At 39.4% G+C, this 24,107-nt stretch overlaps 1 protein-coding gene across 5 annotated transcripts in view; it reads right to left on the reverse strand.

The window, feature by feature from the left end:
• The window catches only part of Rbp6 (RNA-binding protein 6), a 271,526-nt gene that overhangs the window by 94,921 nt on the left and 152,498 nt on the right, over nucleotides 1-24,107 (reverse strand). For all 5 annotated transcript variants that reach the window (XM_074249673.1, XM_074249671.1, XM_074249672.1 and 2 more), the window contains exons 4-5: nucleotides 13,641-13,725; nucleotides 4,074-4,115 (exon numbers count right to left, since the gene is read on the reverse strand). In XM_074249673.1, the coding sequence (XP_074105774.1) occupies nucleotides 4,074-4,115; nucleotides 13,641-13,725 (127 nt within the window). The remainder of the gene's footprint in view (nucleotides 1-4,073; nucleotides 4,116-13,640; nucleotides 13,726-24,107) is intronic.

Raw genomic sequence — 24,107 nt, forward strand, 5'->3', positions numbered from 1 at the left:
GAAAACTCGAGAAGAAGAATAGAGGTAGCGTAAGGTTGCTGGGATGATAGACTGAAGGTAAAATGGTGCTTTGTGGCATTAGGGTGTTCCGTTTTTTTGAAAAACTTTTATTTCTTTTAGGTTCCCTTATCACTGAGCGCTGCAGCAGCTTCCTTGGGAGCCTTTTTTGCAAAGGATAAAATAACCGGTGGCGTACTACTACCCGAAATAAAATATAAGATAAGGGTAGCGAGGGTGGATATCGCCGGTTGATACACTGCGTTAATCTATCTCCTCGGATCTATTCTTGTTCCCTCTGGGCCGACGCTTCCGAGTGTTGAGCAGATCAAGTCCAATCTTGCCGTGGATCGTCAAAGCAAAAACAGGAATAAGAAATTCCGCTTCTTTATTCATTCTCTCGGAGTTTACAGTCTTCTATGTACAGTCTATGAGGATGTATGACTAAATCGCAAGGGCGCTCCTTGAATGTGCCAAGCGCTGAAATATTAAACGCGCAATTAGCATGTCCATTCATCGCGATGCCTGCTAGCTGAGACACGCGTCGACACACACATGCTTCTCAGCTCACGCACGTGACACCATCACCATTTCCACGGTAGGTAGTGCACACTATAAATCGACCCAGCCAGCCAGCACTCCGGTAATATCTGCCCCTATTTGAGGCTCTCTTTTATCCAGTGGGTTCTTTGGTTGTTCCCCTCGCTCACTCGCGTACCATCAGTGGACTCAATGCCATGATAAAAAGCTCGTATGCCAAAGATGAAAAGCTTTTGAGATACGTCTCGTCGAGGAAAATAAAACTCCGAGACGGAAATGAACCAAAACAAAATGATATTTCATTGTTTTAGTTTTATCTAAAGGGCTAATGAAAATTAGTTGGTTGTTTTTTTTTTTTCCATTTAATCATCCAACTCCCGAACAAAATCCTCGATTCCGAACAAATGTCGGGTTAAATATTTAAAACGAAATATTCTAAAGTGCACTGGTGTATATGGAGATGCTGGAATGAGAAAAAGTGTCAATCAATACCGTGGATTTAGAGCAAACAGGGTTAAAATTAGTATTGAATCTTGTTCTATATATATATATATATATATATATATATATATATATATATATATATATATATATATATATATATATATATATATATAGCTATATATACATATATAGACCTAGGAAGTGACGCCTTCGGGTTGTCGTGGTGAGAGTTATATATACACATGGATGACAGCAGGCCACAGTGCGGCATATCACGTATACCTATACATTATCTAGGAGCCATTTGGGTGGCATGATGGCGGGCGACGCGGAACCACCGGGTGAGTTTACGGGTTGCTCCATCACGTGAGAGAGCTTAGCTTATCTCAATGCAACAACATATCTGAGGCTTCCGTCTCTACGTGAACGGCTCTTCCACCATCCACCATCCAGCATCCTCTATCCAAGAGCTAAACTACTGTCTCCGAGACACGCTATTACCGCTCCAACCTCTCACGTCATTCTATCACTGGATCTTCTTACACCTCCATCAACTTCTCCAAGTCACACCACCGGGCTAAAAGCACAAGACGAGAACAAGTCCAAGAAGAGGAAGATGTCTCTCAAGAACAACTCATCATTTGAATCTGATACAATTTTAATGTTAGCGGAATCAGGGCAGGAAGGGGCCAATAGATTTACCGCTGGTCCCTCGAGCTGGATATTAACCGGGTTATTGAAGCTTTGTTAAGACTGGAGCCACTGGATGAGGCTTAATCGAGTGAGCCACTGATAACATTTAGGGGTCACATTTGTGCGTACTCCTCCCACTACAGCCCATTAGGCGAATCGACTAGTTCGGCTTATTCATTACACCGGTGTATTGATCACCCGACAACCCTTCTGTCTGGAGAGTGATGAGCTCATTGATTCGGAGGAAAAAACAAGATGAAACCCCAGTTGGAAGGAAGGCACCTGATGCTGCTCATCTCGAGGGAAAAGAGTCAATGATCTGTTTCACGCTCGAGTGACTTCTGGTCACGAGCGGTCTCCAGGGAACGGACACACTGATGCCAGTTGACTTTCTGTCTGTCGAGTATTTTTCCAGGGAATATAGCGTTACTGTTTGACTCTCGAGTTCTTTTTCACCGGAAAATCTTAGTTGGTATACTTTGCGGCGGAGCTTTTTACCCGATAGCCATCCCTTTCAACAATTCGAACACTGGACGGCACTTACCCCGTGCAAACAACCACCCACGTGCTTTTCTATCTTATTTAACCTCTATATTTTTCACAAGTTCTCTTAACGTTCTAAATGCTGGAAGCCATCAACAAAAAGAGAAGACCTCTGACGATGACCTAACAAACACGTTGGTACACATCACACGAGTGCTCACTAGACTGACCTGGGTATATAAAATGCATGGGATTTCGTGCACACTCCGAGTATTTATAGCCACGGGATAAACTCAAAATTGCTTCTGACGTTTGCTCTATTTAGAGTTACAGCTTTACCCCAAATTCTCTAGCTGAACCATCGTACGTTATGTTAGTTGCTGGCTCGACAATGAAAATTATCCTGAGAATTAGATTTTTAATGAGCTATAATGACGAACCGGAGAGTTGTTAGTGCGTATGAGCTCGCTGGATAAAATAACAGACACCGGACAGAGCGAGGAAGAGAGAGAGGGAGAGAGCACTGCTGGGTCGGAAAAGTTAAAATATAAGGGTAACATATTTCGCTGGGGTGGGCCGTACAATTTTCATAAAATGGCTTACAAGGGCGCAACTATATACCGGAGATAAAAAAAAATAAAAAAAAAAAAGTTTAAATAGAACGAAACGGTGGAGCACGAGAGTCGAGAGTTGCTAGCAGCCCCTGAGAGTCGTGTTTTAAAAAGTAATACTAGACCTGAGCTTGAGTGAGAGAGCTAGACGGTAGGTTCTCGCGCTTTCGAACCTTTTTCTGGCCCGGTGGATGTGTACCATTCGCCTCTACTAGACATTTCGTCTCAACATCCCCTTCACGATTTGCACGCGACTCAGCTTCATCCTTTCATGCATCGTCCATTGGGATATTTGCGTTTGCAATTTATCACCGTGAGTCTCCGATGAAATCACAAAACTTTTTTTTTTTTAAATTCACATAGAAAATTTACCAGAGACATAAATTTACACGATAAAAATTAAAGGACGTCGAATAATAATTCGAAAGTCCTTAACCCAGAAGAATGAAGAAAAAGAGCCAAAGGGAAGGTGGGGGTAGGTTATGTATAGTCTCATCCACCCACTACATACCCACTTGTTACTGAGCAGCTTGATACGTTCCACTCTCCAGCTCGACATTATTCAGAGCATGCGAGCTGGTGTGAGTTCATGCGGTGAATAGAGATGGAAAGAAATGGGAAGAAGAAGAAGCAGAAGAAGAAGAAGAAGAAGAGAAGGGCGTCGCGTAACGAGCTGCTGCGTCCCGAGGGTGTTTGCTGTACTACTTCATCTTTACAATTCCCTCCGGGCCCCGCGACCCCGTTACCCACCTTTGTTTTTCCTCTCCAGAGACCTCCAAGGTCCATTCGATACACTTCCCTTTCTCTACATCGTTTGTTTTCACTCGATTTGGCGCCCACTGTCACCGATTTGTTTAACAATACCACGAATTACTGGATAACTCACGTGTCCAGCATTAATAGCGAAGTAAATTAAAGCTAATTGGGCTTAATCATTGACCATTTTCCTGAAAATGCGCCTGGAGGGTAGGTATAGCGCCGGAAAGTGGGTGACTGGTTTGAATTTTTGAACGGTGTCAACCGAGAGCAAAATCTCACGTACTGCTGGTATATTGGTTGCATACTGTTCGGCTGTATATCGCTACTGGTACAAACAGACTATGAATTTTGACATGACGTCGCTGACGGGGAACCGGAATTTGCGCGTACCGAATACCAAATTCCGTTAACGAGGCTTACTTGTGCATAATTCTTTTGTCCTCAAAATCAAATCACACTTCTATTCATTCTCTTGCTACCGAGTACAATACATAATAGTCATAGTGATAATTGTGATCAATAGGTTAAATAGTAATTGTTGCTTACCTTTGGATGTGTCCTCCTAGGGAATGCGACTTTCGGGTCAATCTGAAACATAAAACATAAAACATATAAATATATTTAGCCGTGTTGTCAGCCAGGAGGGTATTGATCGCTCAACAGTTGTGTAATACGACTACGGGAATTTAAATATTCTTACAATGGTACCGAGAGCAACCTTTAAAGGAATAAAACGATGGAGAGTGGAATGCTGAATGCAACAGGGCTCTAACTAGAACTCTTGCTTTTCCATCACGTTTTTTTCTTTATACATTTGCGGTCTTAATGCAACCGCCCTTTTTCTCGGTTGGAAAAGCAAAAAAGCCTCAAATAAAAACTAAAAGCCATTTAATTCTTCTCTATAACTCCACAATTCCAAGTTCTGATGGTCTTTTCTTTTCCTACCAGTTCCTTAATACGCCTTTTAAAATATCTTCCTCGGGATTGTTGGCTGATTCAGTCGATCCAGGCCAAGAATTCAATCGATTACTGCGCAATGCTGATAAACAAGTAATTTGTTTATTGTGGTGCCTCAGATCTAATATCCCTCAGCGAAGGGTAGCTACAAACTCCAGCTCATCAATAGTTACCAAATACAGGAGGTAGCTCACCACGGCAGTTCGTACCTGTCGGCAACATCGGATTGCCAATACTTGGGCCTTCCATTTACCCGATCTCAGAGGATGATTTATGGTAATCTTTCTGGTTCCGTGTCGGTCGTTCATCCTGGGTCTCCCTCCCCCTCCCCCACCTGGTGAAATCACGTGTTTACTCGGCTATTCCTACCGCCACACCCACTAAATCGATTCTCCTCCTAAACACCGTCCTAAAAATTAACTAATCGTCTCTTTGCTCTTTCCGACAACTTTTCTTCTGTTTATGGCTGATGGGTGTAAACATCACCTTGTTGTATTGTTCACCTGGAGGTAGAGAACCAATTCCTGAGCTCTTAACCTTTCTCAGAGAAATTCTTCCAACGTTTCGTGGCAGTAATGACAAGGACAACTTGTTATTCGCCATACTTATAACTCTCCGGGTGGTTTGAGCCTCTTTAAACGTTGGCATAATCCCCCATGGCGAGCTGACGTTCCCTATCCCTCCGTCAGATGTCGAGTCGACAAGTACAATTTGCTTAACCCTTCCCTCCTGTGTGTTGTGTTTCTATAATTTCATACTTTTATTGAAATGAAAGAGAGTGAGGGAATTCCGGCGTCCTAGAACCGACATTTAATCCTATCGTAGGTTATCGAGCGTAATGAGGGAGCCATAAACCCCTCGGGGTGATGTTTTAGGTAATATACAGCGAAATTGTTTTTAAAGACTCGATTGAGCGATGATAAAAATAGCTGAGCGTTTTTCTCGGTAAGCTAGTATGGCAATATTAGCTGGAAAATATTAGGGCTGGAGGAAAAATAAAAGAAAATGCCTTCTCGTTATTTGAGAATAGGAGTGGGAAAGGTAAACCACGAAAACAGCAGCCTGGCATAACCAGTTTAAGGGATATCTCGAGCGATGATCGGGCACCGGTTGAAAACAATGGGAATTCAATCCTGAAAATAGCAAAAACTACTCAGTGTATAACCGATAAAATGACTGAGACAAACAGTTCCTTCACCCAAGACTGGGGGAGTAGGAGCACAAGCAGGACTACTGGAGGGCTTAAGGGAGAGAAGGGAGCATCGGTGGGCTTAAGCTATTCGTGGTTTTTACCCGGCTCTTATCGATTACACTTTTCTGGCACTTTCAAGATGATATCGCTTTCTTGCTCTCCATTACAGTTTATAAACTCTCGGCACTCCTGGCTTGGCTAATTCGATCATCGATCTACGGAACAACATAGTTGCTGGTAGAAAAAATTTATCAAGTGGGTTGCTGTGAAAAAAACTAAACTCTAGTCTACTTCTGGTTGGAGAAAAGGAAAATACCGGGTGATAAATTAGACCTCGGGAATTTCAGAGAGCCTAGTCTGATTCCGGGAGAGTTGAGCTGAGTCTTTGAATTTTCTACCCTTCTCGCACCCTTCACCCCTTCACTCATCGACATTTCGGTACGGAAAAAGAAGACGGAGACGTCTGAGCATCACTCAAGATTTAACTCCGGTCTCTGAGTCGGGCTGGCTGGCTGGCTGGCTGGCTGGGGAGATCGGAGTAAATATCGGGGAGCTACAAGTGGGAGATTTTCTCACCCCTGGTTGAATCCACACATGCACTCAACTCCGTCACCAACATCAACACCAACACGCTCCTTATCCACCCACTCTACTTCCACTCGTATTCCCTTACTTCCTCGTCATCCTGTCTCGCTATATCTGTCCTTGTCGCCCTCAAGCCCTCGCCTTCGCCTTCACTCTTCAACTCCCTTGCCCGAGGTTGCTAGTTCGAGAAGTATCGAATAGCTTTGCCGAGCGCTCAATGGAAGCTGAAAGGTTTCCGGTAGTGAGGAAACTTTTGACTGACGTATCTCCGCTTCTACTACCTTTTTTCACCTTCTTCTCCCTCGGCATTTTGCTGTCATCTTTTCCTTTATTTTTTACGCTCCTGCCTTTTTCTTACCTCTCTGTTTAGTTTTTTTAAAAACTCCAACTAAACTCCCCCGGCTACCAAACAAGCGATACTCATTTTCTTATAAGTTTCTGTCTCTTCGGGCTGTTAATGATCTAGTCATGCTGGTCTAGACTTGAATCCAAGGAACACCAGCATCAAGACTCTCTTCTGAAGGCATTGGGAGCAAAAAAAATAACCAACTTCATCCTGGCCTTGATGCAAATCCTGATCCCGTTGATCCAAAACCCAAAATCCTTGCTGCCCAACATGTAAAAGCATCAGAACCGGCTTTAAAGCTCATCAAACCTAGTTTTGAAGCAGTATAAAGGTTAATCTTGATAAACTCTTAGCAGTAATCCTAATGTAGCACGAAACTAGTCATGTTACAGCACTAGCACTCACCCCTCAAGCGTTTAAGACCAAAAATAACACAAACACAAGCCTAGCCTTGATGCAAATCCTGTTCCAATCCACCCAATTCCTAAAATCTTTATTATTCATCGTAAATCTGAACATGTGCGTTAAAAATGCTAGAGTAATGAGTTATTAATCTCTCTCAGATTCGCCATCCGGAGATCGGGAAAAAAAAAAATAAAGAACCTGACTTGCTTGAAGCGGGGTCGGGAGATAAAAAGTTAAGAGTACAAGACTGTCGGCGCATTGGTGATGCTAAATGGGACCTACGGTGTGAGTTGTAAAAATTTTATGTTTACGACTCGGGGTGACACTCATCCCCGGGGTACAACTGAGGACTACCGTAGTAGTAGTAGTAGTAGTAGTAGTAGTAGTAGTAGTAGAAGTGGTTGTGTTGCTCGACGTATCACTGCAGTCTTATTCACGGAATGGAAAGCAGACCAGGGGATGAAAGTTGGTGGGTGAGAACTCTAAGGGTTGATAATTTCGCATTTGCACGTGTCTCAGATAGTAAAACATTAACTGTTTGATTTAAACACAGACCAGTGGGTTTATTGTTATTGTTATTAAATTTTCGACAGTTTCTAGTTACTACCCTCGGGAGCTTTGTCTACCGCAAATAGGGTTAATTCGATATAAATTCAAGGCAAATACAGACTGAAATTGATTCACTGTTTATATATTTCGGTAAATTTATGCCGTGCCAAGGTAATCGAAAATTCGTTATAGCTTATAGCAATATTTAATGTATAGATGTGTTGAGTTTTCTCTGTTCCTGTTTTGGAAATTAAAAAAATAAAAAGTTATTTAGTATTCTTTAGGTATTAATTATAAGATTGTGAATAAAAAATACAGCAAATGTCTACTTAAAATACCACGAAACACTTTGTATACTTTAGAGTGCAGTTGAGAAGCAGACGAGAGACGAGGAAGACGTGATGAGGATAAGGGGGTGCGTGATGAGGGTGAGGGTGGTAGCGAGGGTGAGACGGGTCCACGACAGTGCGACAGGGCGACAAAATGAAAGCACGCGAGTGAAATATCGTCGCTGTGAAAAACGCACCTACGACAAAGCCGACGGAGAGAGAAAAAGAGAGAGAAAGTATCACAAAGCAGCTGAGAGTTGAGAGCCGAGAGTGCAGAGAACAACAAAAATTTATCTTTTTTTGTTCGGCATAATAGTCGAGAAAGGGTGCGACAATAAAGAGTTGAGAAAAATCTTTAGCGATATCAAAAAGAAACAAGAGTGTAATGAAAAATGTATCTTCTACAGACTGGGGTAAAATGGGCTTGAGATAATTCTTCAGATGGATTTTTCATACTTCACATTCGCGGAGCTCTAAAATCATCCTAGGGTTCTCCTCTGAAGGATATTATAGACGATACAGATGTCCAAACTCGGGAAGTGGTGAAAAATGTCCGTCATCTGTCACGGTATTCGTCGGCAAGGTAGAGCATTAAATACCTCCGGTGAGAATTTATCGAATCCATTGGCCTTCCCCCCACCAAGGCACCGGTCAGTTATTACACAAGATTGATCGATTGCTTTTAATATTCGCGCCAGCTGCGTAATACAGATCTCCAGTCCATAAATGCCCCTGGCGTTGTACATTTTATTTGTATTTTTATTTCTATTTCTTCCTATACTTCTACTCTTTTTTGTTCCTAATTCCTTCTCACATGAGCTTCGCGACATCTAGTGATTAAAATTGAGCTTCGATTTTTTGTACGCTATTGTTTTTGATATTCCAAATCTTTTCACTAATCTAAAATGTCCATAACTTCCGAATTAATTAATATTTTTGAACTGGCTAAAATTTTACTGAATGATGAAACTTTTCGCTACAACTTTTGTCCCAAAATTTTTTTTTTAAAGTCATCAGGTTCTGAGATATTAAAATTTGAAAATTTATTATGAGAATTTCTTTATTAATTATGATGAGCAATTTTTGGCAACACTTTAAAAGCCCATAACTTTTGAACTAAATGAAATTTTTGAACGGACTAAAATTTGGATCAAAGAGGGGACTTTTCGCTACAACTTTTGTTTAAATTTTTTTTTTTAAATTCATTAGATTCCGAGATAATAAAATTTGAAAACTAATACTAAGAATTTTAATAAAACCAAGTTAAAGAGTTAGTAGAGTTTTTTCTTATTATCAAATAAAGATTGTTTATAGAGAAAGAGAACGGGAGAAAGTTCATAAAGAGTTGATCGGTGTCAGCTGGTGGAAAGGTTGTGTGTGTGAGTCGGATGATATCGGGCGGGCGCCGAATGCCGTTGACGTTGTCGAAAGATTTTTGACAGCCGGAATTATTAAAAAATCCTCAGTAAAATCTATCGACATTTATCTGTATATTTGTATATCTGTATATCTGTTTGTTACTGTTATTCCTATAAATATACTGTCTACTGACTATTGACTACCAACGTGTACCTCGTATATACGATAATCGCTAATCGTTAATGCCGGTACTTCTTCGATAGCTTAATATGTCGACGTAAAAAGAACCTATGTGTGTATCTTTATAATCTCTCGTCAATATGGATTCTACTTTTTATGAATATTATTTTTCCCTTTTTTATAGACAAGATATGAGTTAACCTCCAATTAATGACACTCGGAAAATTAAATTAATTTATTATTTCTTACATAACTTTATTTTTGGTAATGATTTTCTGTCAACTTGGAAAAAAAATTTAGTTCAGTTGGTTATTTTTTTACTTTTAAGTCGAAATTATAGATTGATTATTAAAATTATGAACAATTTGTCAGTGTTATAAAAAATTTATTACATTATCTAGAGTGACGTAATAACCTCTTTAATTATTGATTTAACTTTAAAAATAATCAAATTTAAATCTAACTTAAAACATCATCAATATAAAATTTAAAATTAATTATCTTGGAATTAAATCACTTTGGAAAAATATTTTTAGAACAAAAGTTGTAACAAAAATGTCTAATCTTTACGCCAAATTTTAGCCCGTTCAAAAATTCCAATTGGTTCAAAAGTTACAGATGTTTAAAATCATCTCATGTTTGAAAAGCCCAAAAAAAGGTAATTTAAAGAACTTTATGCCTAAAAAAAAAAAAATTAACGGTAATTTAAATTAGCCTGGCCGTTGAAAGCCGAGAAAAAGCTAAATGTACAATGATTATTCCCAGAGAGTTTGTTTTGGACGCAATTGCCCGAAAGATAGTATCTCCTCATCAGGATAATGATAAACAATTTTTCCGTAAAAAAATGATGAATAGCGAAAGTTTTTTAGCGACGGCAATTCATAAGCCCGAAACAAAAAGGAAAAAAAGTTTAGAGAATTGAGGAGGGTGAGGGGTGGTCCAAGGATGGGGTCGGAGATAAAAATACTGAGGAAAGTTAAATAAAACGAAATAAAGGAGTAAAAGGAGAGTTTATACCCGCGCATTGGTTTAATAATTCATAAGCAATAATCCAAGTCCGTCTGTCAGATAGTCACGTTCAGTCTTGAGCGTGATTGGGTTGCATTTGCCGTCCATTGTCACCTGATTGCCCGCACTTGTCTTTCGAACACACTAAGTAAATCACCGCTATTGCTTGAGTCATTATTGTTTATTATTTACCGGTATTTGCGAAAAGACAGCTCCTTGCGACGGTCTCACCCCTTTGAAGGTTGTTATTATTAATATTAATATTAATTAAAAAAAAGTTGGGATGCATGGAGCCCAGATGCCGAGTACACGCTCCCTAGTCGGATACAATTTCGCCTCGGTCTGGTGGAGCTCGTTGCCTGTGACACTTTGACGCAACTCCTACCCTACGAAAGTCACCGATGTCCAGAGGACAGAATTCTCGATCCGGACTCTGTTCTCCGGAGTTTGAGAGGAAGCAGATAGAGAACTTCAGAGGAGAATGCCTGTGTCAGGCAGTTATGAGTTACCTAATTGTTTTGTCATTGTTTCTCTGTTTACTTTCCTTTATCACTACAAAAGCATTGTTTTTTGGGACGTGAATTATTACTTCTTGTCGTTAGAATTTAATATGGGGGATTATTTATTCTGAGTTTATTAAAATTACAATTACAAATTAAATTGTGGAGATATCAAAAAATGATAAGAATAACTTCGATAGATAATTAAATTTTCTACAAAAAAAGATTCTTATAATTTTTTCGTAGGCTCGATATTTAAGGCGGAAATTACAATTTTTGACTCGTTCCTGATTCTGTGAAGAACAGTGTTAGATTTTGGTCTTTGCAAAAGTGTATTAAATAACAATAACAATAATAAAGTATAATTCTAGTGGGTAAATAAATTCTATGATCGATAAAAGAAGCGTACCGTAAAAATAAGCTCTCGAATAAAATAAAAATACACAAAGAGGTTTAAGATTAAAGCGATGCTTGGTTTGTCTATAGCCTATAGTCGGTTTGTTTTTATATATAAAGATGTAGATGTATAGAAGTTTTGCTCTCGGTGAGTACATGGGAGAAACGAAAGTTCCGTCGTAATCCTAGCTACTTAAGAAGTATCCAGGAGAACTTGCCGCCAAGTCTCCGACGTAACGTTAAGATCCAAGTTTCAGAGGATCACTCTAAAAGCTCCGAATAAAGCTGGTGCTTGCATTAAATTGGATTCCATCCTCATTACTCTGTTTCAATTATTCCTTTAATTTTATCCCATTCTGGTGGATCTTCCGCTATTTTTACGGCTAATCATTTTTATTTCTCAAGAATGGGAAAAAAATAAAGCAGCTTTTTTTATTTTCCCGAAAATCATGAAGGATTTTGTCAACTCTGGATGATGAATGCGCCACTGCGTTCGCCGCATGAGGTTATAAATAATTAGCATGATGTATACGCGGTCGGTGGAGGCCTGCCAGAAGCCCCCAGCTACATCTACATCATAGATAAATTTTATGATCACGGTCGGCTCAGGGGTGTTCATCCTAGACCTTAGTCCTGGCTGGCAATCCATTTCTTCTTTTAATACCGACGATAATATTAACTAAAAAAATTTATACTCAACATATTTAACAGTTGTTGGTCAGCTCGCTAAAGAAATAACCATTACTGTTCTATTCATGGAGGAAAAAAAATATTACCACCCATCAATCCTCGTGAATAATGTTTTTAAACTTAAGGTCATTTACTTTATTTGGTTAAATTTCAGTAGTTGTCTCTTTTATTCTCAAGCTGGGTTATTTTTTGCTTTATTTTCCAGGAGGGACCGAGGGTTCTTTTATCCGCTAAATAATACCACCCGAATATACGAGTCACGTTGTATCATTTCATTCAGTCGATAAAGAACTTTCAAAGACCGAGTAATTCATTGCTTATCTTTCAGTGTTTGCTTTTTTTTTTTTTTTTTTTTTTTTTTTTTTATACTGTGTAGATTAATTTTTCCCTTTTTACATATAATAATCCGTCGCTGGATGTACCTAGCTCATAAATATGTAAAGAGATAATATTTTAAGCGTATGCTGAATTTTTACTCGACCTGGGAATATTAAACGTACTAGTTGCATCTTAAGTAGAAAAATAATATTTAACGATTTTACGTTTCGTCACAAATTCGATTCATATTAAATTATTTAAGTTTCTGGGTTAAATACCAAGAATATGATAAAATCATAAGAGACATTTTTTGGAGATAATTTAATTTTCTACAAAAAAAATTTTTGTCATTTTTTCAACATTTCCCACTATTGAGCCAAAAACTCCATATTTGTAACCCCACAATGTCTCTAATGGTTCAAAAAACACACAAAGACTGTTTAGTCGGCCATTAAAAGATTTAGTTACTAACCCGGAACCGGAAGAGCCTGACCAGGACATTAGCCGATGATTTTCTCGGAACAAAAATTCTAACCTAAAGAAATCTTTGAAATAAATCTTAGCGATGAGTTAAATAATCGATGCCGCCCCGAAGGATGTTAAAATAAGGGTGGTAAGAATCGATCGAATAAAATATCGCTTTGCGCTGATTCGCTGTGGATTTTTCTATCCCTACGGGCGCCAGTGTATATTTCTACTTCCGTTTCCGAGACTTTGCTCTTATTTTCCTTCCAGTCCCTTTTCTGTAAGAAAAGAAACCCGTCAAAGGGGTTAAACCCTCATTCTTCTTCTCCTTTAGACGCCTACCGCTAACCAGGAGCCTCACCATCAAAACGGGCTTTTCGCGTCTAAGATCTGTTATGCGGGCTGAGACATCCCAAAGAACTTTGACAATTTTCCGGGATCCAGTCCGGGAATTTCCGTCCTTTCGCTTCCTTCAAACAATCATTAGAGAAATATTTCCAGACTGGAGAAAAAAGTCTAAAAATACTCACTTACAATCATTGTAATTATCGCTGAAATTAGGCGGTGCGAATTAACCAAAATTTATCGGTCCCGCAAGAGCGTTGGGCGCCACCTACCATGTCTTATTATATATCTTGGCTATTGTACTTTCCAGTAGTCAACTGGAGACTGGATTCGAGAACCACTAAATTCTCGATCCGGATCTCAGTCCGTTTTTTGGCACACCCATTGCCGTTTTTCACCCCCGGCATTAGTTATTCGGGAAATATTATCCGGTGCAATTAATTATAGAGCATAAGGTATGCTAATTACTAAATTTATTCATTTGCTCACCTTTTTGCCGTCCAATTCGTGGTTCCCTTGCGCTAATACTTTGTCTACGCTTGAAGGATCTGCGAATGTGATGAATCCAAAGCCCCTGTAACAAATCAAACATTTTATGTTAAACAAATATTAAACCATAATTAATTTTTAAAAATTATCAGACGTAAATTTAGACAAAAGAGCATTATGTAGAAAAGTTCAAAATCTGTAAAATTCCGGGTGAAATTAAAGTTGTCTCAGCCGGACTTGTGTTGGACAAATATTGAGCCAGTCATAAATTTGCGTACGTGTTTATATTCCCGGGGTGAAGCTCTAGTGGGTAAAGGGGGATAAGTCTCCAGCACGAAGGAGAGCAAAACAAGACGCCGATACAACACGTATATAATAGATCGAGTTGTGGGTGAGTCGCGAGAGGAAGAAGGGAGAATGTCGGTCGAGCCGGACGTAAAGCGGTTTGCATTTTTCATGCCGAGGCAGTTATTGAAAATATTTACATGTTATTTATGGGGCACACATGCTGCAAGATCCGAACGCAGCAATATCTACTACCCTTGTGCTTGTACTCGTACTCAAACTTGTACTCTTTTTATTTACATTCCTTTTTGTATTACATTTATATTTTTTTATTAACTCCGGAGGAGAATTTTCCCGCTTAAGGACTAACTTTATTTATTTTTAAATCCACCACAGTTTTATTTTCACCAGTGGATTGAATTTTTGATGGATTGATCGTATGGAGAAATTGGCAGAGTTAGCTCCTGAGTGGAAAGGAGTTTCCGGGAAACCGCGAGGATTTTTCTCCGTAACTCTTACACGGAGCATCATTGTAAGCGTTTCATATATTTCACCGGATGCTCCGTTAGTCAACTGATTCATTCCATGCTGGATTACAACCTGGATAACCGGATAAGTGAAGAAAACGATCCACTTTGTAGGAAAGGATTTTCACAAACAGGATTCTGCTATTCAAATTATTTACACGCAAATTTTGGGCTACAGGTTGGAGCTATTCAAACATTTCAATATCTTTTAAAATGAAAATTTAATTATTATTTTTCTAATATCTCTGACTATTCAGCCAAAATTCAGACCCAAAGCGCCAACTCCCCAAACTTGACCCAAAAAAAAGTCTCCAGTGACGCATTTAAAATCTTCCCCTTTGTCACCTCGTTGGCTATTTGCATCTTGAATTGCAGGGAAACCCAATCCAGATTGATAGGTAGAAAAAAACTGAAAACTTGTGATGATAGTCGGGTGTATTTTTTGTAGTTGCCAGCTCGTCATGTTTGGTATTTTTAATGTTGATTGGACGACTGCCGATTCAGCGGACGTTCGTTTACTGCGATTCTGTTGTTGCATTCGGGTAAAAACCGCCTCGTGGTATACGCGATGAATTTTTATAAACGAAATAACAAAATTTCAAAAGGAAACTAAATAAACGAGTGAGTTCTCCTGCAGCGCTAGCGAAAGAGACCGACTGCTATCACTAAGTGCCGCTACGCGTGGTCACGCGCTATTTTGTGATATCTACATTGTCAAAAAAATATCGAAAACGTGCTACTTACACGACGTGACCCGCATGTGAGGTTACTTTTCACTTAAACCTTCAAAATGTGAATTTTCACTAAAAATTTCATGTAGAAAATCCACAAAAAAATTAATGTAATTACATATAGTTTTATAAAATAGAAAATTGGAAATCTGTGTAAATTTTCAAATTGGAATTCAGTTCTCATGTGGAATCCCTACGTGAATTTTCTTGATAACTACTGAATAGTACAGATAGATTTCATTCGATTCCAGCCATGTCGGGGATAGATGAAGACGAGCGTGAGGAGGTGGGCGAGTCCGTTGTTGAGTAAATGTTTTAGTGGGGCATATGAATGTAATTTTGTTAAATTAGTTAGCTTGTAGTTTAATGCTCGAACAGCCGGAATGGATAGAGAGGTGTGGACAATATCTATTTATTAACATTGAATGCCAGAATAATAGTGACAGGGTGTGATGGTGATACTCGTAAGGGCGAATGTGTAGGTGTGATGAAAGTGAACATTGTCGTGTGTTAATTCCAGCAGCAATGGCTGCTATACAGATATACTGGGTGGGGATTTGAAGGCTGACACCCAAGTCGGGAACGACTTGCTCGCGTAAACTAACAGCCACCTATAGTAACAAACATGTTAATGAATTAAACGGATACGTTCGAGTAGCTTGTGACATCACACAGAGGATAACTACTACTGCTATTGTTCCGCGACGTCCTACCATCGACAGCCATTAATTTATTGCGCTTGAGTACCTGTTGTTTTAATTAATAACCAATATTTATGGCCATACATTCCTTTTTTTTTTTTTTTTAATCCGAGGCCTAATTGATCCGCGGTGTGCATCCTCCAGCCTTTGAAAGAGACCCTCTTGCAATTTCGAGTGGTTGGGTTATTTTTTTGTTCCCTCTGAATCTCGAAAAGGCCGGCAAGACTTCGTCCTGTCAACTTGAGCACGTTCCCCTTTGTCACCCCTTAACACCCACTTGTCCTCGTCGAGGTTCCAGTCACGGAAGGGTGTCACGTATGGCTGACGCGTGTATTTGTTTGCTTCATTTTGTCAGTTGATTCTCACCAGCAACGAAACTCAAATCTCAAACTGAGCTTGCTAGAAGAGGAGAAAACATTGTGGAACTTCGATACAATTTTTATTGTAAATTCAGTTGCCTCGCTTCGGATAATTCGTTGGATAAACAAACCTGCAATATTTTTTTTTGGTTTTTTATTCATCAGCAAATATATTTTTTTGGAACAACCACTCGGAGTAAAATAAATTCACACGAATTAAATGGAGGAATTTTATACGAGACCGAGTTAGGTAGAGTTCACGGTCCTACGGAAAGTGGAGAACGTTCAGGACGCCCTTCAGCCCCATTTTCTAGAAGGTATAAGGTGGTGTATTTATGTAAGCGGTCTCATTGCTAGGAAGTTACAGTAAGTACTGGCAGTTACTTAACTCGACAGTTTCTGCCATTGCACAGATCGTATACCGCCTTATGTACCCACCCCCTGGCCCTATTGGAGCTAGTTACGCAAGGGTACGCGGTTTCCTAGGAATACTCATTTTCGTTCCCATTCTAGTTCTGTCTCGAAGCATATATCCCATTCTTATATGTATGTATGTGGGTGGATGTGGATATATATTATACATTGTGTAATATAACTGCTCTTTAACCAACCGCTTTATAATCCGCTTTCCTCTTCCTCGGTAGACTCTGGCTGCCATGGTAACTGAAAGGCGAACTCTCTTTCAGCTTCTCGCCGTAAAAGTAGTCAAGCTACTTATGTACTTTTTATTATTAATTTTTTATACCTCAAGTTTGTAAATAAAAAATTTACAGCGATGTCTTTTTTACTTCTCCTGTTGTCATTTTACTCTTTAGAAAGGTATTAAAAACCGAGGAATTTTTTTGAATTTACCAGGTTAGAAGTTAAGAAGTTGTTATCGTGAATCGGATATCAAGAGTATTTGTTCAACTTTATGCGGTTGAAATTTGATTTTTATTCGATAAACAACTAAAAAGTTTGAGTCATAGTATAAAAAAAAAAAATATGATATAAAATTATAAGTGATCATTCTAGTCTAAATAGACAATTTTTCAAAATATTAAGCAAATTTAGATATCCAAATGACTCGATCGAATAGAATAGCCCTTGGAAGTCCTAGTTAAAATATTCTACCGTTAATTCTAGCCTAGAGAGATCGAAAGCCTCGGAATAGTCGGACGTAGGAGAATTCCATTGTTAATCAAGTTAGCCGTCGACTAAACGGTTGGATGAATATTCATGGCCGTTAACTTGGCCTCGATCGGTAAGCCCAAAAAATTTGCCTTTAAATAATTAAGGGCTCGGGTTGTTGCTCACAGTTTATACTTTATTTACCTTGTATACTTTTATTGCTAAATATAATACAATATTTTGTCGGACACTTTGGTCTAAACGTCTGGTTGGTGTCGGGCGAATGCGAAACGCTTGCGTACATCCGGTGACTTAGCGAGATTGCGATTTGCATAATGCAATTCAACGGGATCCCGTTTCAAGGAAAGTCAAGAGAAGAACAAGACAATTACAATGAAACTCTATGGAGCGTGCTTGCGGCTTTCGTTCGCGGCCTGAGGTCGACCAACCGGTCCCTCCCTTTCCTACCCCTCGTTTCTTTCCCTATCCTTCGTTCCCCAGCTTTTGCGTCACGGCTTTATAAATATTCAGCTGGGTCGTTAGAGAGACGTTGCGAGATAAAAAGAGCCAGAACGACAAAGATAGACCGACTTAACAAGTATTAAAATTTATCTTCCATACACACACTGGGTAATTGCGTATCTTTATAATCCGGAGAAAAATTCACCGACAAAAACATACCGGATTAATAAATGTAATGAGGATACCCAATCCCGGGTATTCGATTCACCATCAATATTATTTATTTAACACTCTCAACTAAATAGTTGTGCGTACTGACTTTTTCAGCGCCACCGGACTGTTTTGATGATTATCTTTTTCGGTGATTCCAAACCCGATTGCTATTCTACGGCATTGCGGAATCATTAGGGTGATTGTAGAGCTGTTAGTCCGGCATTTATTAAGTTTAATGACGATTTAATGAACGTTTAAAGGTATTATGCAGCTTAGATTGATATCAGGGATAATTTGCCTCGTTTTAATTCACTTTTATGGCTATTTGCGATAGTAGATTCTCAAAATTAGAGCTAGATTTAGTATAAAATTCATCAAGAACTAGTAATCCTGTCAATTATTCCATAAGTAGAATATTTCTCTGGATAATTTCATAAAATAATAGAATTAATAACAAAGATGGCTTCCACCTGTTGATGCTTGAGAATTCCTTGGAGGGAGACAAACATTGGCTTTGAATTTTTGAAGCCAAACAATCCCTCGAATTCTCCTATATCTCCAAGTCAGAGAAAATAGAGGAAAAATAAGACTTGATAACCCAGCTTTTTTAGATTCCTCAAGTCGCAATCGAATTCCTGAGAGACTACTAGCTCTCCACCTTCGGAATAAGTGATTTGACAAGGAAGATTGGCTTTTCTAACCCCAGGAACTTTAAAACTAATAGAGCTGTTAATTGGATTTTTAATCGAATTAGCGGAAGCGTATTTATAAATTCTTCGATAATCTTGAGAGAATGCACCTGCTGCTCGCCGGAAACTCAGCTGGGGCCGACGTGAAAGAAATTTAAAGTGCCACGCGGCAAAACCTGTGGATCCATACTCGGATTTGGAGGATGAAGCTACTGGGGTGAATGAGAAGGAGATATAAAAAGGAGTTTTTGCTGTAGACTTTCTGCTGGAGGAGGGAATCACTTGACGCGACTCAACATATATCACAAGAATGGGATACAAATACTTTCATTCTATCCTTCCTCCTCCTCCTCCTCCCGGAAGATCTTGGATATCTGACGTCGACAATAACTAGATTAAAAACGGGAGGACGTATACATATGCTTTTGATAATAAAGCGAAATTTTGTAGCTTGCTTCTGGGATACGTAAATTCGAGGTAATAAACAAGATAATAAATTCTAAAGAGCGTAGTTTAAAGGAACGACATGCGCTCCAGGTGGAATGCAATTTTCGGATTCTCCAGAAGATACGCTACTGGAAATGTCAGCGTTAGTGCTGGTGATGGCTGGCTGCTGGGCTGCAACCTTCTTCTATTCCAAGTCACCCTTCGGTTCACTTGGCTTCTTCAGCTTCTTTGTTTCATTTTAAAACTACCTCCGATATTTATGAGATGATCATCCAACAAATAAATGGAAGAATCTGCGACGAAGCATGATGATAACGTGACCAGTCCGAAATTTAAAAGACCGCTCGAGCAGATCGCGTGCTACTGAGCCATTAATAACTAGCTCTTAGCTGTCTCTCTTTACCGATCATCACCCCCTGAGAGGGGCCCATAAACCAACACTAGTTTTAAAACTAAATTTATTCCCCAGTGAAACAATTTACATTTTATTTACCTCCTTATTCTTCTTCGTGTTCACCTATTTTATTTTCTGTTATTAATTCGGGGCTCGCTTGCTGGTCAACAAAGGAGAAGGATTTTCTGAAAAGCTTACGTTACTGGAGGGGTTAAGTAACGGGCAAGAACAGCATCAATCAGCGTCGGGAACCAAGTGGTCAGTGGGTTTATTTCTCTAGCAAGAATCTCGTGCAAGCTGGAAGAAGGTTGTTCCTAAGAAATAGAGTCAAACGATCAAGATTGGAAGGTACGTTTCCTCGGTCACTTATCAGCCCATCGGATTGTTTTTTAATTACCACCAGGGCAATACCCCGCGGATTTTATAAGCCCCATTGTTTACAGTGATTTATTGTTAGCAATTTGTTGATACTAGCTTGATTTTAATGATTGCACGGCTTCTAGGTCAATTTTTCTAGATGGTAAAAGATACCATTTTATCCTCTTGAGATAAAATAATCTCCGGACGTGAATTTAAAACCATAAGGAGATTCTAAATAAGAATAAACACCTGGTAATTTGAGGGTAACAAAAAAGGTAAATTTGTCTTAACAATAGATGTTGATTTGAAATAGGAGATGGAGAGAAATGTTGTAAAAATAGTGGATTTTTTTGTTCACTTACCAGTAGTAGTACCCAAAGAGTACTACTTTATATCTTGACAAAAGCACTCGTGGCTTTTGATTCTCATAGCCGCAAAAAAGCCGGGCACAATCGACGTTAAGATTAAACTTTTTTCTTTAGATATACGTTTTTATTATTCTTTTCGGTATTTTTAGGATTCTATTGTCGCTCCACTTACTACCGCCAATGGAATCCAACGAACTATGAATTTTATTTCTCACGCCATTAACTGTGGAACGTCCCTCGCGTTACTCCAATGCAGCCAATGAGATTTTACAGATAGGGAGAGAAAGTCTCGAGAGTCCTTTCGAAAGAAGCTAAAGCTTCAAACGAAAGCGAAGGAGAGCAAGATAAGACCAAGCATTTACATTCTTACCAGGCGCTATTCTCCTTCGCCTTAACAAGGCTTTTCCTACTTTCCCACTACCGCTTTCGGCAATGTTGTGTGTTATGAGCACGAGCATTTACAGATGAGTGTTACTGAAAGCAGCGATCATTAGGCTTTCGGCCGCTAATCCAATGGAACGCCAAAATAAAAGAATTCCACGAGCGATTTGTCAGGAGAATGAGTTTTATCCACTGAAAACTTCCACTGAACGATCCTTTGGACGATTTCCCGGCGTTATGCCTCCTCGTTCCCGAGCTTTCAGCTCCATTGTGCCTATAACGCCCACTTAAAGTGTTGCATAAGTGGCCTGAACAGCAACTGGCGTATACCGACCCAGGGTTCTTAGTGTCCTAGCTATTTTTATTCCTTCAAAGAGTACTTTGTCGTTTAATTCACCGTAAAGAGAATTGTCATCTACTTGCCCATTCACCGTCGCATCCTTATCATAGTCATTGTTTCCCGAGTCCTTTTTCTTGTTCTTATGTTCCAGTCTTACCTTCTCTTGGCAACTAAACTCACGTGTTCGCACATCGCAATGCCTCGCGAAAAGTTCCCTTTATGGTTATCGTCACAACGCATTTTGTTAACGATACTGCGGTGCTTTTTATTCCCCTGTCGTAATCCTCACTACAAATGCCTGATAAAATAAAGTGGAATAATATTCCAGGATATTTTCGAGTCACTTTGTTTTATTTGGACACTAAACACACCAAGTATCAAAAAAATATTTGTTCTATTCGACGATCTCGACTTTTTAGGACCATAAATTCGCCAAATTTTGGATCAAAATATATCTTTGCTATTTTTTTTCGATAAGTCTGATATTATAGCCGGAATTTAAATCCCAAAAATTTTCTCATTAAAACTAAAAATCAATGATACACCCATAAAAAATTCTATAAAACAGCAACAAATTTTCTGTTCCATTGTAAAGATCAGGTGACAAGTTTTATAGCGTCGATTAAATACCCTCGTAAACCTAAGCAATTATACCTTTGAAGGTTATCGGGGTGTTTTATGCTCTGAATACAAATGATCAACAAGTTAATGTCATCTGGGAGTAAAAGCCCGTTTTTACGATCCTTGGAATTCATCAGCTCGATAATGGATTCAATTGCCAAGATGTTAGATCTACTTGCTAGTTTATTAAGATTTCATCAACTAAAAACAGTCTCCTCAACAATTAATCAGTCTTTAAAATAACAATCTTACAATTGAGGAACATCAATTACGTGGTTGAATTTCCTCCTGATAATATAAAGTGACTCCCACGTAGGGCTTGAGGCGAGCGTCAATAGACATTAGCAAGGAGCCAGCCACAAGCTTTGTGGCTAGAAGCCTCATCATCATCATCATTTCATAGAGCTGGTGTCTCGATCGGCGGAGGCAGAGCCACGCAATCGACGTTTCCGACCACATAAACGATCCTCTCTATTCAGCTAGTCATTTTCCGGGCTATTAAATGAGCCTGAGCACGCATTGAGCGGGTGATTGTAGCTCAACACTTAAGATTATTCGTCTTCCAGCATCAGGCGTTGATGATCCGATTTTTATTTTACTCTCGAGACAATTGCCGTTGATTAGAGAGCTCCCAATCCGTCACCATTAATCACTCAAGTGTAATTAACAGCAAGAGTATTCTAATTATAAAGTTATCAGGATCGATGAGACTCCCTTTGTTCGTACGGAAAAATTTTATCACGCACAACAGCTCCTTTGTCGCTGATTCCTGATCTAAGATTCATCATTGTCAACAGTGGCATTATCCTGGAAGGCCTTTGATCCTTTGCTGTCTTGGATAATATCGATCGGCGATGGAGGTATCGAGCTGAAAGCACTCAGGGCCAGACTACTGTTCTCTCTGATACAATTCCCCAAACCAAGATCACCAAGGTCCTAAGTGAATCCTGGCTGGTCATTCAGGGTAATTAGTGATCCGCCTAAATCACCGGACCAGCATCAAGCATTGCTAGCTGCCAGATACCGTTGTACTCTCTCTGTGTGCGAACATGTGTGCAGATGTGTGCACACTCCTCGCTTGTAACCTTCGCCTCAATGTGCATTGATTGGACAATGGCCGACGGCATTCACTGCTGGATTCTGTTTCCACCAATTCAACAAGCTCCCCTTTCCTCTTTATCCTCCTCTTACCTTCACTGCTCGTCGCCAGTTATTGCCAGAAATACCGTCAGGAAACTTGGGTTGTCACACTCCTCCTTCCTTTCACCCAACCCCCTTGACAAGAGCTTGCGGGTTTCTAAACCACACGGGTCTCTTTATCACTCATTTGTCTCAACGGATCAATAGATTGGCGGTGTGCATTATAAATAGGCGTTTATAGAGAAAAATAACTGTTTTCGTGTGTCCTGTAAAATTCAGAAAATAACAACTTTTATCGGGCATTTCGTCGAATAAAATATTAAATTAATAAATTTTATAGGTGGAGAAAAAAGCTCGGGAAAATAAATTTAAACGAACAGAATGGAATAATAATAAAAAGCTCTGAAAGAGAAGTTATCGTGTAGGGTAATACATAAATTTAGAATTCACGGGCGTAAATTTTTTACGACGATATGTGTACAAGCTAGTGGAAAAATATTGATGTATATGTGTGTCTTTATATATCAGTTTGGAGTAGGTTTTTTTCTTATTTAAACGGAGAAGGGGGACTCGGGAATTCGGGATGGTGAAATAGAGAAAAAGGCAGACTGGGTGATGGAGCCGAGTATGTGAAAGTAGAACAAAAACTGAGAGAATGAGTGGGTGGAATGTAAGAAAGAGGTTGGCGCCCAACGTCCGATTCACCTACAGTAACAAATTTATACGAGTTTCTTTGATTTATTGGCTTTAAGTTTAACAACGGCATCACTGCTCGACGCAGCGCCAGCCAGAGAAGCTACGATCCCTCGATAGGGGAATTTATGACGTATGTACGTACCTGCATTTCAAGCGTCCTATCGAATACGACAGTGCAATCTATTCTTACTCAGAAGCCAAAAAAAAGGCTAACAGAGAATAAAGAGACGGAGAAGAAAGATGAAATCAAGATTGCAAGATGAGAAAACGACGAGTATCCCTTTACCGAGTTGTTATTTTAGACGATGCTGGTTGGGAATTAGCAAAGTAATTAAGAGACGGGAAATGGAGCAAAATAGGACGTGGAAGCAGGCAACTTATATCCTAGAAGTTGCGCCCAAAGTTTTCGCTATTCCGCGAAGAGTTCCCGAGGGAGCCCGGAATTAAATAAGATAGGAGTCTTTTCGGTTCGAGAGATCTCGGGGCACTCGATCCGCCAGTCAAGACGCTCGAGATGTCCTTTCAAAGATACCCGACGACAACTACCGCGAGTTAAACTAATTTCATGATGAGATATCTTTATTTCTACCCAGGATTTCAATTCAATTAGAGACCTACGTATTTACCTCGTTATAAACTCATT

Source organism: Cotesia typhae, unplaced genomic scaffold, assembly GCF_013202065.1.
Source record: "Cotesia typhae breed Kobodo isofemale line unplaced genomic scaffold, CoteBio_Ctyphae contig_50, whole genome shotgun sequence".
NCBI lineage: Eukaryota > Metazoa > Arthropoda > Insecta > Hymenoptera > Braconidae > Cotesia > Cotesia typhae.